Source organism: Chaetodon trifascialis, chromosome 13, assembly GCF_039877785.1.
Source record: "Chaetodon trifascialis isolate fChaTrf1 chromosome 13, fChaTrf1.hap1, whole genome shotgun sequence".
NCBI lineage: Eukaryota > Metazoa > Chordata > Actinopteri > Chaetodontiformes > Chaetodontidae > Chaetodon > Chaetodon trifascialis.
In genome coordinates, this window is record NC_092068.1 from 5,863,063 (window position 1) to 5,879,915 (window position 16,853).

General features: G+C 41.8%; 1 protein-coding gene across 4 annotated transcripts in view; it reads right to left on the reverse strand.

The window, feature by feature from the left end:
* The window catches only part of smap1 (small ArfGAP 1), a 101,176-nt gene that overhangs the window by 57,595 nt on the left and 26,728 nt on the right, over window positions 1-16,853 (reverse strand). For 3 of the 4 annotated variants that reach the window (XM_070977248.1, XM_070977247.1, XM_070977246.1), the window contains exons 4-6: window positions 14,968-15,043; window positions 5,011-5,079; window positions 1,461-1,538 (exon numbers count right to left, since the gene is read on the reverse strand). In XM_070977248.1, coding sequence (XP_070833349.1) covers window positions 1,461-1,538; window positions 5,011-5,079; window positions 14,968-15,043 — 223 coding nt within the window. The remainder of the gene's footprint in view (window positions 1-1,460; window positions 1,539-5,010; window positions 5,080-14,967; window positions 15,044-16,853) is intronic. The other variant, XM_070977249.1, reaches the window with a different exon arrangement.

The window sequence follows — 16,853 nt, forward strand, 5'->3', positions numbered from 1 at the left end:
GTCGCTCCTTCGGGCTGTGCCCGGCCGGGTCCCGTGGGCAAAGACCCGGCCACCAGGCGCTCGCCTGCGAGCCCCAACCCCAGGCCTGGCTCCAGGGCGGGGCCCCGGTGACGCCAATCCGGGCGACGTACGCTTCCTTGCTTTAATTTCTTTCATAAGGGGCTTCTTGAACTGCTCTTAGTCTGACCCGTCACCTAGAACCTGTTTGCCTTGGGAGACCCTACCAGGGGCATTAAGCCCCGGACAACATAGCCTCTAGGATCATTCGGGTACTCAAACTCCTCCACCACGATAAGGTGGCAGTTCAAGGAGGAGCTCACTTAACCCCTCCGATAAAAATCATGTTAACATGTTCATATGATTATGTGAAGTAAGCCATGCCATGACTGAGCATTTCTTCCTGGGAACTGCAGTGGACCAATGACAGGGTTTCATGCGTAACTTACCAAAAGAACAAATCACCTCAACTTGCATTATGGGGTGAAACGAGGGGTATCAGAGGAGAAGCCAAGTGCTTCATAGCTGCGAATCAGTATTCACAAAGGGAAGTTTCACTACTTTCAAAAAGACGTGTTCTGTCTGGTCGCAAAGTTGCAAAAAGAGAAATGACGAGTCTGATGTATTACCAAAGGATCTGTGAGAAAATGTGAGAGCCAAACTGTAGCCTGCAGTAGCCTTTGTCCCGAGCACTGTTCAGCCACACAACTTACACTGAAGCCTGACACCGTTCCTTCTATTTATCCGGGGGACACAGCGAGTACCAGCCAACATGTTCGTACCTTTATTTGTCTTGTGGTTTATCCATTGTCTGTTTGTGACACACACACAAGGTCTTCAGAAATATGGTTCACATGCTTACGCTCCTGTGCATAAATGAGAAATGATCCATACTGATGCATGGAGCAAAACTAAAGCATCTGTGAACAACATGAATGTTTATGAGGAGTTTCCCTGGAGGATTCAGTTCCTGCACCACAGAGGTGGAACGTGCACACACACACGCACACACGCACAAACACACACACACACACACACACACACACACACACACACACACACACACACACACACACACACACACACACACACACACACACACACACACACACACACACCCTCTCTGTTGTCACACATCATGCATTCATAACACCACACTGACACACATAAAGAAAGCAGTGCGTGTCCTCATTCCGGCCTTCATGATGTTTAAAGCACACTGTACATGCATGATCAATGTCAGTGGGCTGCATTTTCAGTCTTTTTCTCATCTGTTTCTCTTATTGTTGTTGTTAGGCACACGTACGCATAGGCCACTGCACAACAAAGCTAATTCAAGCCAAGAGCCTCCTTACATTTGATTGAATGTTGATGCACACATTAGTTTGCGATCAGTAGACAAAGGTGGCTGAGACTAACATACTGCTCCTTTTGTTAAATCAGTTCAGTATAATCACTTGTACCTTTGTGTTGTTGTGTCTCTCCACTTTATCCGCTTCCTTCTCTTTCTTCTTCTCCTCTTTTTTCTTTTCACGTTCCTTCTGTGAAGAGAAAAGAAAGGATGGTGTAAAACAGGGGCACATAGACTTTGCAGGATTATATCATAAAGCCTATAATATAACATTGCATCAGAGCATCTACTAAAACCACATGCACACATCAAGGTTAGGCCAGCAGAGCTTATACTGCTAACAGCATGATGCATATTCATGTACAATGAATCTGAATATAATGTATAGTAATCAATACTGTATTTATGTATTTAGACTCAACAGTGTAGCTGCAGTCAGTCAATTCTGCAACATATATCACAGTGTTAACCGACAAGTTTCTGTCCTGCAATACCATAATTAGCATAGAATACTGCTTAAGCATGCTGAAATTCTCCATTAAATCACCATCCGACAGCTATTATTAAATATTCTGTGGGAGGAAAAATGAGGCCGAATGGTAAAGATTTCCTGCACCTCATGGCAGGTTGAAAACAATTAGATATCTTTCCTTAATGTGATTTTAATGCACTCACAATGCAGTTTTAATGTGCAGACATTATTAGCGTATACGAAGAGTTGATGTAGTGTTTTCAGGTTAATGGTTCTCTCTCGCTTTGTTTTATGTAAATGAGCCAGTGCTGATGCCAGTTACCAACAGGCTTTAGCTAATGACTGTCAGGATGCCAAAGAGAGAGCTTTAGCTTAGCGGGTGAAGCCTACAATCTAGCCATTATGGTGACAACAACAGTCTGTGTCTCTCTCCGTCTCTATTCTTAATGCAATTACTTTACTGGCTGTTTATGTATTTACAGTTATTTATGCTGAGATGGTTATTTGTCTTGAGGGCATAATGAAAAACACAGCACAATCATCAACATTTGCAGTGATGCAAATCAGGATGAAAATGAAGAACATTTACTTTTATTCTGGAGTCACTATCATTCACGCTCGCCTGTGAGCGCACATTAGTCAGTGTTTTCTGACTTCAGACTAATGAACGGAAATATTAAACAAACACAGCACATTATAAAAACTGTCACAGGCAGGAAGCCTGGGTCAATGTCAAGGCCTGCCGAAGGGGAAAATTTTTGCTTGAATTTGAATTTCTGAAACTTTTTTTTTTTTTAATAGATTTCATGGAAGGGAAACAACAATGGCTTCTGTTTACATAAGAACAATATTTCAGAAATTGGTCACTACTATTCTGTGTTGTTCATCTACAGGACAGCTCATATTTTGCTCACATTTTGGCTGCATTTTTGTTGACATATCCATCACTGAGTTTGAGTTTATCATCTTTGAGCCTCTGGCACCAAGTCTCTGACTCTATTAACTATGAGCTAATGAGGCTAGCATTGGCCAATTTGCTCCAGCAGCATTAGCAGGCTATTATACTCCCATCTGATCCTCACTCATAAAACACAGCAAATTACAGCTGGGATCCTCCTCCACACATCATGCTGGCTCTGTTTCCAACTTTATTTAATCAGTTCATGTCCGCTGCTCAACGGAGCACTGATTCTATAGACAGGAGCAAAGGATTATGGTTGGTAGAGACACACTTCATAGCACCACGGCTGTGTCTGAAACCACTTCCTATCCAAATTCAGAGTGCAACAATAAAAGCGGTGTTCATGGCATGTACAGCTTCTGCTAACAGCCCCACAATGCAATGTGCTGTATTTGATGGATATAAAAATGACAGTTGCTGCTCACTGCAGAGTAAACTACAGAGTGTCTGCTTGTGAACGGAAAATGAGTGAACATGGGAGTCATTTCAGACATGGGCCAAGTCTGAATGGCAACCAATGTAAGGAATATGGCTTCCTGCTGCTGTTGGTTTATCTTGAAGGGAACACTGTGCGTACGTGAATACAGCAGAGGACAGAGTTAACCATGGCAGATTTAGAATTTGACCTTGTTTGCTTGTGTCGCAGGTAGCAACACAAGCAGACAAAACACAAGCAGATAATCCATAAACACAAAAACAACCAAAAGCATTACAGGATTAAAGTGCAGCAAGCTTAAAAAAAAATAAAAATAAAAAGCAAGAGAGTGCCATTTTATCTAGCTTGTATTGAGGATAGCGTTGTGTTCTGATAGGCGGTTCTATTTTGGATCCGTCTCAATCATTTTATCCCTCCTCACTGTTTTTTAGCAACAGTGATGTAGAGGTGGCAGGTTTCTCATCATCAGCCAGCACTGCACAGCATTACTGTCGGATTTGGATCATTACAGAATATCTGTGAGGCTAAAAGGAAACTTTAACCTGGTAATTTACGCGAGTTTCTCTAGTTCAACATGACCAACAAAGTCCCCTCTGGAGAACTCATCTTTTAGAAGAAGAATCGGAGGGACAATCCCCTTTATTGGTCACACAACACATCCACATGCACACACACGCCATGCTGGTGTAATTTTTCCTCTGCCTTTAACCCATCCTGGTCGTCCTTCCTCCGCGGCTGCCATCCGACCGGCGCCCGGGGACCCAGTTCTCTTTCGTCACCATTGGTCAGGTGGTGATCTTCTTGCATGTTTTTAGTGGGGGGTATTTAGTGGGATACCCCAGGTGAACACGGGGAGAACATGCAAACTCCACACAGAAAGGCCCTTTTTCCTTGAGCAGCAGGCACTGAAGGCATGGTGGAGGACACGCCACAGCGGGACTCGAACGGGGAAGCGACAGTGTTACCACTTGTGCCACCGTACTATCTCGCTGGGGGTGTCTGTGTGGCATCACTGAGTTTATCAATATTTTAAGATTATCAATTTAGTAGTTCTGTATGCACCTCCATTATTTAAAGGAAGGAGCTCATGATAGGCGACACCTGTTAATTCAATTTGTGACAATACATTTAATCATTTATGCTGCTCGACTCATTTTGGTGCTGGAGCAGGTTGTGAACATTCATCACGCTGACAGTTCAAACTGCAGTGCTTCTTCCTACGCATCCGACAAAAGCTGATGACAGACTCTGAGTTTTAGGCATGTTTAACTTCAGTGACTTGGACATATTAAAAGCTCAATGTAATTAGATTCAGTAAGGGATCTGAAAGGCTGCACATTAAAGGTGATTAAATAAGGTTTGTTGATGAAACTTCAAAGCTTTTGTGGCATAAAGCATTAGTGTTGCATTGTTTGAAACAGAATGTTTAGCAAAGTTAACTGAAATTAATTTAAAAAGCTGCATTTGAATAAAGCCAAACAAGGAGTAGAAGTCCAGTGCTGTCAAAGAAAAGTCTGACACAGCTTTATATGGTTCAATAATAGATGAGGCTAAAATGAAAGACTGTCGGCACAGACCCAAAGTATCTTGATTAATCTATATTATAAATTTAAAATAATTTATATCGTAAATTAGCCAATATGAATATCAGAGGAAAAAAATCTACACATCTAACAGTTGACTGACCAATGGCGTGTTCTGACCTTTAACAACACCACAACATATCTACAAGACAACAAGACAACATCACAGTACCACAGCAAACCAGCACAGAACACAGGAAAGACCCGCACCTCCTGTCGGCTCCTGTCAGCCTGTGAGGACGGCGAGGTGGAGGGAGGAGCGGCTTCAGACGACGTCTGCTGCAAGACAGAGAGTTTCAGATGGTTAGGAGGGTTGGACAGGGAGACGGAAACAAGGGGGGGGAATGAAGATGGACAGAAAGACGAAGGAGAACAGAGCATCAGAGGGGGAGGAAGGAGAAGCAGAGGGAGAGCCGAGTTAATTAGAGGGAATGAAGGAGGATTTTCTCTGCTACAGCAGGGTACTCTTCGCTTCAGTAGGTGCTGCGAGCCAAGGTTATATTCATGCCCACAGCTGCACAGAATGGTGTCAAAGCAGGGCCTCACAGACCCACAAACACTCACACACACAGTTGCAGTGTAGAGATGACCTCCATTAACCTGCCTCTGACCTGTAACACAGACTAAGAACAGGCTTGAATTGAACCCGACCAGCGGTCGACCAGCAACAGTAGCTGGTTGTTTTCACCAGCCATCTTTTATTTCTATGTTCATGTGTGTGTGGAGCAGGAAATGGTGATCATAGAGGGCGACAGCATCCAGGTCTTCCTCTAACCCTACAGCTCTGCAGGGAGAAATAAATCAGAAAGGTTAAAAATAAGAAATGAAAAAAGTTGTGTTTCTGTCCACCTGAGGAAAGTCAGTCCACTAAATGCTCCATGATGTTGACCAGGTGGTGGCGAGCGGCGAGCAACGCTATGAGAGCCGTGAGAGTGGACCAAAACAGTGAGGCTGTGGGCAGAACAGCTAAATAATGATCTGAAGCTCCATGAATGTCAGTGAAGCTGCAGACTCAGTGGTGTAAAAATACCGATTATCACTGCTTTAAGATTTAAAACCATGTTTTCAGGCACTTTAAGGCTGCGTTCATTGATTTATTTTTCTGTTCGACACTTGGAGGCTGCACAACAAGCTGTGAAGACATTCACATCACCCTCTAAAGTTATCATGAGTAATGAGAAGGTAGCAGACAGTCGCCTGTTCCTTTTTCTGAGAGAGAGATGTGACGGTCAACACCTCTCAGTACATCTGTGGGTTAAGTGTGCGTCACTCCGCTCACTTTGCTTTGTCCTGTGCAGATGCTGTGCAGCAGGTTTCACGTTGAATGTCTGTCAACGGGAGCAGAAGAAGGGGCAGAATTCAGTGATGAACCATCACTACGAGAGACTCTGGTCACATAATTTGATCAGCTACTAGAAAAGAAAGACGATTACTGCAGCTTCAGAAGTATGTGAAGGAAGGCGCACAGACGCTCCTTGTATCAGATGTAAGGCAGCAAAGCTCAATATGCATTTCGCCAGTGACCGAGATTATCACAGTGCCAGATGGACAGAAAAACAAAATGGAAGGAGACAGGAGGGAGGAAGTGAAAGGAGAAAGTCAAGGAGAGATAATTCCCAATGCTGTATTTGCATGTATATTACTACTTTCATGTTCAGGTTCTGGTCCTCAAAGTGAGCTTTTCTTTTTTTTAAAGGTGGTGAAAAGGCTGGCTTTTGCATGTACACACAATCTATCATGAAAGCAAGTCATTACCAAAAAATGAACACACACGTTCTTCAATAATTACTGCCATTTTCAATCCGTCTTCAAAATCAATACCAATCCAATCTGCCAAAAGCACAGACGCTCTTAAATCTCTGCTGCTTCTAACAAGACATGTCAGTTAACAGACTGAAGCAAACAGTTGTGATGCTACCTTGGCCTTGTCTTTAGCTCTTCCCTGTTTATTCTTTGCCATCTGGCTGTCTGCAGCCTTTCTACATGCACCAGAGCTTCAGCTACCTCCCTCAAGATTTGTGCCTTGTCTCCACTTACTGCCTCTCCACACAACAGCTGAACAGATTGATTAGACCAAAAAAAAAAAACAAAAAACAAATGGCATAAGCAATCAGGCCATTAGAAAACTGAAAACACTTTGATAATAGTTTTATATTACACACACACACACAAAAACACACATATGCATTTTTCATGCAGTCTATTATCAAAGTGAAAAGAGGAAAAAAGAGGAAATACAGCACATTTTAGGGTTGTTAATCAATTAGTTAATTAACTGCCTGTAAGAATTTAATATATAAAAAAATGTAATAATTGACAGTGCATGTTTTGTCCAAACATCTGAGCAATGAATCCAATTGTTCATTCTTCTGAGCGGCGGTGGCTCAGGAGGTCGAGTGGACACTCGTGTGGTTCGTCCACATCACAGCCAAAACCCCAGTGTTCCTTACGGGATTATCAGACTGAATGTTGGGCTTACTAAAAAACATGCTGGGTGTTGTTAGTTTAGAGGTCTGGAATGAGGCTGCAGACTTCCAGCAGCAGGATGTGTGGTGTCATTTGTCAGAGGCTTAAATGCAGTTTAAGAAATGCAGATCTGCAATGAGACTGCACGAGAGTCCCACGTGGGACTGATCATAAAGCCCTGCTGTCAAAAGCCGCCAAAGAAGAATGAATCCACAGAACGAGGTGACATCATTAACAACAACCCACCTCCTTTCCTTCCTCACTGTCTTCCCTCTATCCTGCTTTGCTCTCTAAACCACCTCGGGGTGGGAACTAACACTGACTGTGTCTCTCTGAGGGCAGAACAGAAGAATGTTTTCTCCATTTTTCATCTTTCTCCATTTCCATCCTACTCTCTCCCTCCTCAGCTGTTAAGGCATCAAACGACTGCTTGCTCTTGTTGCCTGTGGTGGTGAAAGGAGCGCAGCAGAGATGTGAATTCAGAGCATTTTCTATCCCCTACTTATTCTGTTGAGGTCTTTTAGTTTTTTTTTTTTTTCTCTCAAAACTTACTCCTCTTCTGACTTTGATGCTGCCGGAGATGTCGACACAGCACTAAACAGGCGCAGATGGGCTGATGATGAAGATAAAGAGAGAAGAGGCTGGAGGGTAAGAAGGAGGAGTGAAAGGAATACAGGGGGGGGCAGAATGATAAAGAGTGGATAGATAACAAGAGGGGTGGTGCGAGCAGGGTGGAAGAGGATGAACAGAGGTTGAATAGATATTAGGACTTGGAGATAGAAGTGCCTGGCTATCTGTGGTGACGACCACTGATAGTGAGACAGGAAGATGGTTAACGTCTTAACTGAAACTTGTCCGCTGGGTAGACCTGTAACAGCCTCATCTGTACTCTGACAGAGGACACTCGCTAAAGGAAAGTGGAATAGTTACACAGAGACTAATAAAACAAGAATTATGGAGACTGAGGGAGGAGGAGGGTTTTTAGATGTGTTAAGCTACAATATAACTCCACAGTGTTCGTAAAGAAAATTGAGTCATGGTCAACTGAATGACCTTGAGCTATGTTTTGTGACACGGTTGTGGTGGGTATCATAAATCTCCTTGCAATCTCAAATGCATCCATTATAGAGAACTTTGTATTGAATTGAATATACAACATAGTTAAAGACCAAAAAGGGTCAGAAAGAAAAGCTAATTTTACTTTATTCCTTCTTTCTTTATTCTTTATTACAGACTACAAAATGAAAACATACGTATGAAATAAGTATAAAATCCCTACAAAATATCCGTATAAAATCAGACATTATGGAGAGTCCTAGATCTCGCTACATTTTACACCGGAATTCATCACAGCTACATTTTGTCATTGGAATCACCTCCATCAGCGGATTTTCCCACAAAGTGAAGGGAGAGAGTTAAGCAGCTCTGTGAGGCTGTGCTGAGGCACAACAGTGTTAGACACTAAATACTAGTGTTAATACCATGCTAATATGTTTAGCAAGCAACCACGTTCATTTTATAGTTTAACATGTTAGCATGCTGGCATTTGCTAATTAGCATTGAGGCCAAAAGCAGCTGAGGCTGATGGAAATGTCATTAGCTTTTTTTTTAGTTTTCGGTATTTGGTCATTTATCAAAGTACAGGACAAATAAAAAATTTGGCCTGGTGGTGGCGCTTAATGAAAAGTCAAGGTATCACTAAAGTGATTACATTCCATCCTGAGGACATGAACTCGTGCGCCGAATTTCATGGCAATTCCATTCAACAGCTGTCGAGGCATTTCACTCACGTGATCACCAAAGTCAATATCATCTGGTATTGTAGTCAGTAGGATATGTCCTCTGAATTTCTTCAAAAATGTTAGTATTTTCAGTTTTAGTTTTCTAACAGTTGTTGGGATATTTCAGTCTGGATCAGTTGACCAACAGAAACTGCCATTGTTAGTCAGTAAACCATGAAAATATATCACTTAAAGAAACTCAAGCTTTTGCCCAGCAAGCCTGTGAATATTCTCATTCATCCAGGTCATTGTAAGCTTCAGGGCATTCAATCGATCGCAACTGGACTTTGTCAGTTTGTCTTGGAAGACGTTTCGCCTCTCATCCGAGCAGGCTTCATCAGTTCATGCGCACCGGACTAGATAGGACAGCTCTAGTCCAATGAAATGGTGTTAAGTTCAAGTATTTATGTCTGCCTCCCAATGACAAGAATGGGACACTAACGAGGCAGATGACTGTCGTTGACACCCAAGGGTCGCACCCTACCCCGCCTTAATGGGGGATTGTTTGCCTCACAATAGAGTGATACTATCCTTGGTTTTGGGGGTTGGCCTCACTCAGAGGATAAATACTTGAACCTAACACCATTTCATTGGACTAGAGCTGTCCTATCTAGTCCGGTGCGCATGAACTGATGAAGCCTGCTCGGATGAGAGGCGAAACGTCTTCCAAGACAAACTGACAAAGTCCAGTTGCGATCGATTGAATGCCCTGAAGCTTTTGCCCAGCAAGTGACCAAACAACGTGGTCTGCTAATTGCTATAACTTAGCGATTCATTAGCTAGGTGGGCAACTATGGCGACTATGGAAGTGCTAGCATGTTACCAACTCGTTAGCATGTTAGAATTAAGCTCACCAGCCGCCCGTAGTAGTAATTTTGTAATGCCAATTACTGGTACGACCAGGCACGAATGCTGAAACTACTAACAGTTGTAGTCGTCACTAAAAATGACGGCATTTGTTGTGTAAAAGTCGAATCTGTGCTGGTCCGTTTACCCCAAATGAACCATCTACTCTTCAGTGCCATTAAAACTGGCCGTGAAATCTGTGTTCTCCTGTTCAAAAGTGACCTCAGTCAAACTCTGCCTGTAGCTCCTCTGCCGTCCACTGACATCAGAATGCAACATGTCAGGGGGAGGCAGAAGTTAAGTAGGCTGCCACTGCTAGCTGCAGGAACACACAGAACATTGGCAACTACTGTAGACACAGCAGACAGGACATCCCCATGACTAACACAGGCAAATAAGGTTGAAAATCACCAAAGTCTTCCTCCAGGGTGACTGTGCTGCTCTCTTGTGACATTTTTAGGCCAATCACTGGGCTCATCACAGAGGGTTTGCAAGATGAACTCTGATGTCTTGTTGGTTCCAGACACATTGAAATAATGTGTGGTCCATATACTAGTACACACATATACATACACCTACTAATTCATTCATGGCAGAACAATGAGCTCAGGCTGCATTGGCAATGGAAATGGAGTGGATGCACTCAAATACTCCACTGTGAACAAAGTAGTGCAAGCTGTCCATTACAAAAGAACACTGTTCTCTCTGTTGGTCACATAAACACAAAAGCAAATCCAAATCCACCACTTCAAAGTCTTATATGCACTAGAACTTACAGTCCATGTCTGCTTTTTCAATGCCATTTGGTTATCTTTCAACAGAACTGTTTAAGAATTGAAATGCTAAAATGTCCAAAGCTTTTCCGTATCAGTGCCAATGAAGCACCTGAGTTTGAATACCAAAATCCTTTTTCAGATTCAAAATGTCCAACAAACACGTTTCTGCTGTGTGACTTCTGAAAGAAGAAATTTACTCCTCTTACAAATGAAAAATTGAATTGACAGATAATTAAACACACCCTTCGCTGAGTTCAATACACTGCGAACCTTACATGAGCTGGTATGGACTGTAGCTTGTGGTGGCTAGCGTTAGCATTTTTGATATTGCTGTGTGTACTTTATGACTTTTCATTATTTGTCGTAAAATTACGTACATTTTTGGCGTGTCAGAGATAAACATTTGATGGTTTCATCACAAAGGAAAGAAAAAGGAGAACTAACTTAAACACAGTGCATGAAAATCACGGCGCCATCGCTTTAGACTCATGGCCACGGTGGCTCTTCAGAAAATGTTACAAAAGCTGGCTTATTTGTTCAAAGCCTTGCTTTTATCAAGCAGACCAAACTTCTGTCATGTTGAAGTGTTTAATCCAGAAGGTCGCTCTATGTCAAGTGCGGCAGAAGTCAAGCATAACTGTGATTTAAACGTGGCAACATCTCGTGAAAGAATAACTGCACAAGATGAAGAATCTGATCTGGCGGGGGCCTTCATCCAGAATTCATCCATCCATTAGCAACCAGAAAAGGAATGCTCATTTCTACATACTGCATGCATTTAATCCAGCCGCATCCATCAGATTACAGCATTAACTCTGACCATATCCTCTTTTCAACTAATTGCCAATATCATCCAAACACACTGGTAAACAAATGCAGTACAGTATGATGTAACTGCAGCAAAGAGCCACACTGTTTCTTTCCTGCAAGTGCTCAAGAAACCAAGTCAAACCAATAAATTCCTCACTCTCATTCCAACACACAAACACACACAACTATAGCTCAGGGTTACTGTTGCCCGCCCTCTCCTCTTCTTTCTCCATCTGCACCAAACTGCTTAAAGTGATAATGAGTTGTTTTTAATAATTAATTTGCATATAAAAGCTTAGCCGTCTGTGTGGGTGGCAGAAACAGATCCTAGATCACAGTCTGGCTGCTGGCAACGCTTCAGAGAAAGCCAGAGAAAACAGAGCAGGCAGGAGGCGAGAGGAAAAAAAGAAAAAGACAAACTGAGAAACCGAACGAGGAGAAGAGAATGAGAGGAGGGAACAGAGAGATGAGATAAAGATGTGCCAGAGAAAGACTGCTGTGAACAAGACACTTTGCATTAATGGAGTGAATTTGGTGTTTGAGAGTGTTTTCATTTCCCTTTTTCCCACATTTTTTAAAATGCTGTCAGTGTTTTGTGTTTGTGTGTGCCTTCCTGTCTTTTGTGGAGTGTGTGGCTGTAAGGACAGAAATGTCCTGTACAAATAAAAACTGTGGTACCTCACTTGAGGGCTCAACAGTGAACTGATGTCAAATCCAAATTGCATTTTGAAAGAGAAGCATCGCTTGTGCCGAGTAATTACGACTTAAATCACAAGAGCAGCAATTTATAGGAAGACTTCCTGTTAACAATGTCCTCAAAGGTGAAACAAAGGTGAAATCATTTATCAGCTGCTGTTCATTTTTCTGGCTGTAATGACAACTGTGGCCAGCACATTTAGTTAGCTGGAGCTAGTTTACATTAATTATACAAATTGGCATTACTCATAAAGACAGACTGAAGCAAACGTGGTTCTGTTGAGAGAGAAGCATCACTCTGGATCAAAGTGATTTTTGAAAAGAGATAGCAGAGGGCCACATCTACTGATCCTGCTCATCAATTCCAGGTGTTTTCAGGTAGTTAGTTGCTTGCTTAGCAGTTACTGAATTGAAATGACTGACAGTTGGTGAATAGTCATCAGTAAGCAGAACCTCCCAGTTTAGACCAGTGGCCAACTATGCAGCTATTATCAATGAATATACCACACCTTTTATATTCAGTGATTATATTTGAAATGTTAGCTAATTTGTCATTTTTCACAGCAGACATTTTGACCTGTGACAGCAGGAAAAGCACAGGTGTTGCTAATTACACGAATGATGGCTCCATTTTATCCAGTCTGTCTATGACAGTGAGCCAGTATGAACAACACCAGGACCCTGAAACTGAAGCAGCTAAATGGAATTCAGCCATCATTTTTTTCTACTCTATCATGTCATGGAAGATACCATTGATCTGTAGGCAGACATCCAGATATGTAAGTCCAAACAGACGCAGCTTAATTTAAACCTGACTGACTCATATCCAACCTGATTTTACTACGTTAAGCATCCTGGCAGAATACTTAAAAAAAAAGATGAGAGAGACTAATGACAGGATTTTTTAAAGTATGATTTACACCAGGAGCACATTGTCCATGACAGACTCGACTCCAGTGAGCAGAGATGCAAAGATTACAGAATGAAAAAAAAAGGAAACACTGAAACACATTATTGAACAGGGACAAGAGAAATCATTTGTGTTGAAATTACATTAATTTAACATTAAAATACAAAATAAGTTGGGGTTAGTATATCACCACTTGCTGTCAGTGATGCTCCATGGCGTAACCTTGGAAACACTGTAACACCACACATTTCTACACTTCTGCACTGTTGTTAGACAGAGAGCCACTTACCAGCTCGTTGACTTTTCAGGATTATTCAAAGAAAACTCAAAGTTAAAAGCATTGTCTGCTGTAGCAATTGTTATTTGGAATACACTAGGGCCAAACACTGATGTTTGTGATGCATTCACTTGAAATGGGATTTGCAGTTGCACCACTTGACTGACTAGCATAAATGTGTTGAGGTCTTGACTTCTGCACTATTGTTAACAATTAAGACAAAGCATCGTTTCACAGACACCTACTTCACATGTGATTGGATACAACTGTTATTTTCTAAATACAACAGTCGACTAAATTACTTTGTGCCACCAGTGGGGATGGTGCAACTGACCAAAGTGAGCGCTTAATGTGAAACTAATTCATTTCAATGTCTTAGTTTGCGTTGATACTCAAACTTAAGATCATGTGGTGCAACAGACTGCTGGAGTTTCAAAAAATTCTCCAGCTTTACTTTAAATACAGAAGAGCCAGAACCACTGAGTTAATGCTCAATTCTTGTGGGGATCACAGGCGGTTACAGGTGAACACACACACACACACACACACACACACACACACACACACACACACACACACACAGTGCCTTGCATAACTCTCAGTACAGAAGCAACCCACTCATGGAAATACTCAAAAACACACCTTACACAGTTAATCTCTTCGGAAACAAGACAAGGAGCTGTGCACCCACCCACCCACCCACCCACCCACATACACACCTACACAATCCCATCCTTTCTCTCCCATCATCCAAACAAAAGAAGGTTCAGTCTTGACAATGACTCACACAAACACATACACAGACATCTCTACTTAGTGATAAAGACCTGTAGCAGAAGATAACAGTGTTTTTGAAAGGTTATTCTCTTGCTGTGTGCACCAACTCTTGGTATCAGATCTAATAAGATTGTGTTGTTTGGGCTGAAATCAGGGTTGAGAGGGATTTCACTGACTTTAAACACATTTAAGCTTAGAAAACGTCAGCAGCGTGATAGATTAAAGTGCAGATAAGGTCAGCGACTGTAAAAATATGAACTTTACAGGCTTGAGGAGTGATACTGGAAGCCAACCATGATGCCTTGGCACAGACAAGTCAGTGCTGGAACTCATTCAAATGTCTTGTATAAGGAAAAAATGCCAAATATGATAAGTAGCATATTTCAGCTTTCAACACAACAGCAGCCAAAACCATGCACATACTTTAACATGGTTTTTCGCTTTTTAGCATTCGCTTTCACTTTCTTGCCAAAAGGCAAGAGACGGGAAGTCATTCATCTCTGGTCGTTAATATGAAGTCCCCTAAACTGAAATCCTGTGTGTGCAGGTTTTGCTACTGTTTAATGGTAAGGGAAAGCGCTTGGTAGCCTTTTGACAAAAACAGAAAACATAAGTAAGCTAAAGGGACAGAAAAGCTGTCAGTTTGCATTTAAGTTGGTTTATGTCTTTAGCAGATACTGGCATCAAACAGCCTTACATCAAGCATATGCAACAAACGTTCATGAAATGGCCTCCAACCATGGCAGCTCTGTACACAGCTCTGATGATGACATGGACCGACAGGCCATGGACAAACCTCAAAAATCAAGAAGTGACATCGGTACTCACTGCAGCTGTGGCCAGTGCCTCCTTGTCGTAGTACTTTTTCCTCTCGTACTTGTCCCGGATGAACACTTCCACTGCTCTGAAGGCGAGAATTAAGGACTGAAATATAACACAAAAATATCCAAACATCCTTTAAACACACAAGCAGCACTGGTGGTAAAATTATTAACATGCAGTAGTTCTCAGGAATGCAGTGATAAAAAACGGATTTTGTCATTTAGTTTGGAGGACTTGTTAGAAAACACTTGTCTGAAAGTGGGTTTTTAAGCAAATCCTTTCAAGCTTCAAATACAGTCACCTGAAAGGATTTAGTATTTGAAGCTTGAAATATTTCTAGATTTCATATAAAATGAAATGTTGTAGAAATGCTTGTCATAAAGAACTTCCTACACTAAGCATCTATACAGTCAAATGCCTTCATTTTGGTCTGTACTCATAGCACAAAGGTTTACATACATGCAGTGCAATAATCAAAATATCCTCAGTTCAATTCCAGTTATCTGTGTACTGTTAACAATTGATGAAGGCAAAAAATGCCCGACAAAATGTACAAATGCTGAAAACCTATGCGTAAACCTGTGACCTAGTGAACTTGTACTGTAGTTTTTTATAAGCTGTGGCCACTGCTAGCAACGTTACAAAAACTACAGGATCCAATTTTAAACTGGAAATATAACAATAGGCACACTACACGCATGTGTTTGGTCTCGCCTGCTCACTAGCTATAAAAAAAGTAGGATACTGGTTTGTGTGGATGTCAAGCACGAAAAGCCGAAATGGATGCAAACAAGATTCTGAATGGAAAGTTTAGTTTCAAAAAGTTGCCAGATGGGTCGACTGACAAGACCAAAGTTATCTATGTGTATTGTCAGTGTGAACTGAATTATCACCGCAGCACATCCAGTCTGAAATACCACTTGATGGCCAAACACACGGCGAATGCGAATTCTCCGCCACCTCCTTGTCAAAAGCAGGTGACAATGGATGGCTTTCGACAGAGGCGTATGGATGCTATTATGTTCAAAGGAAACAAGAAAGGAAAGTTTAAGCCATGGTTTAACTGCACTGTAGCCTGAGTCCTAGTTTACAATGATGTGCACTTTTTAACTTTATCTTGTATCATCCTGTTTTTATCCCTTAGAAAGGCTTGTTGAAGGGGCTTTTTTGTAACCAAGTATTTATTTTTTTGTCATCTGTTTATTGACAGTGTTAAAGTGAGAATGTTAGTGTGAAATAAAACACTACACATTGTTTTCAATAAAAAAACATTTGCACAAAGCAAGCCTATCCACTTTTCCATGTCGATAACAGTATTAAAATGATAATCCAAGGGACATTTAGAATAGATAAAAATGTGCGATTAATCGCAATTAAATATTTTAATCGATTGACAGCACGAGTAAAAACTAATTAGAAGGGACACTCTGGTCTTGATTCCATGATTTTCCTTGTACAATGCTTCTCTAAAACTATCATGCACAGTGGGAACCCTGACGAAAGACAATCATCTTCTTGCCTAAGGGCATCAATGGCATAACTAATAGTCAGTTAGAGTAATGGATCAGTAAATCTTTGGCAGGTGAATCTGTCAAAAAACTCCCACAAACTCCAACTGACACACTCCCAAACACACGCCACCACTACACCCAGGCGCTACATCACCACTAATCCCAACTCTCTTATCTCCCTATTTCAGCAGAGATGCTTCTGTCGGTTCGAGTAATAGGCTTCAAAAGATTGAAAAATGATGACCCCCCCCAGCGCGAGCCGAGCTCGGAGATGGGCTGAAATAGGCAGACTGCTAGGGCTGCGTCTCAAACACAGTGTTTATTCATTACTGTCAAGTAGAAACACCCGAGCAGATTGGATGCACTACACAGAGTGACGTT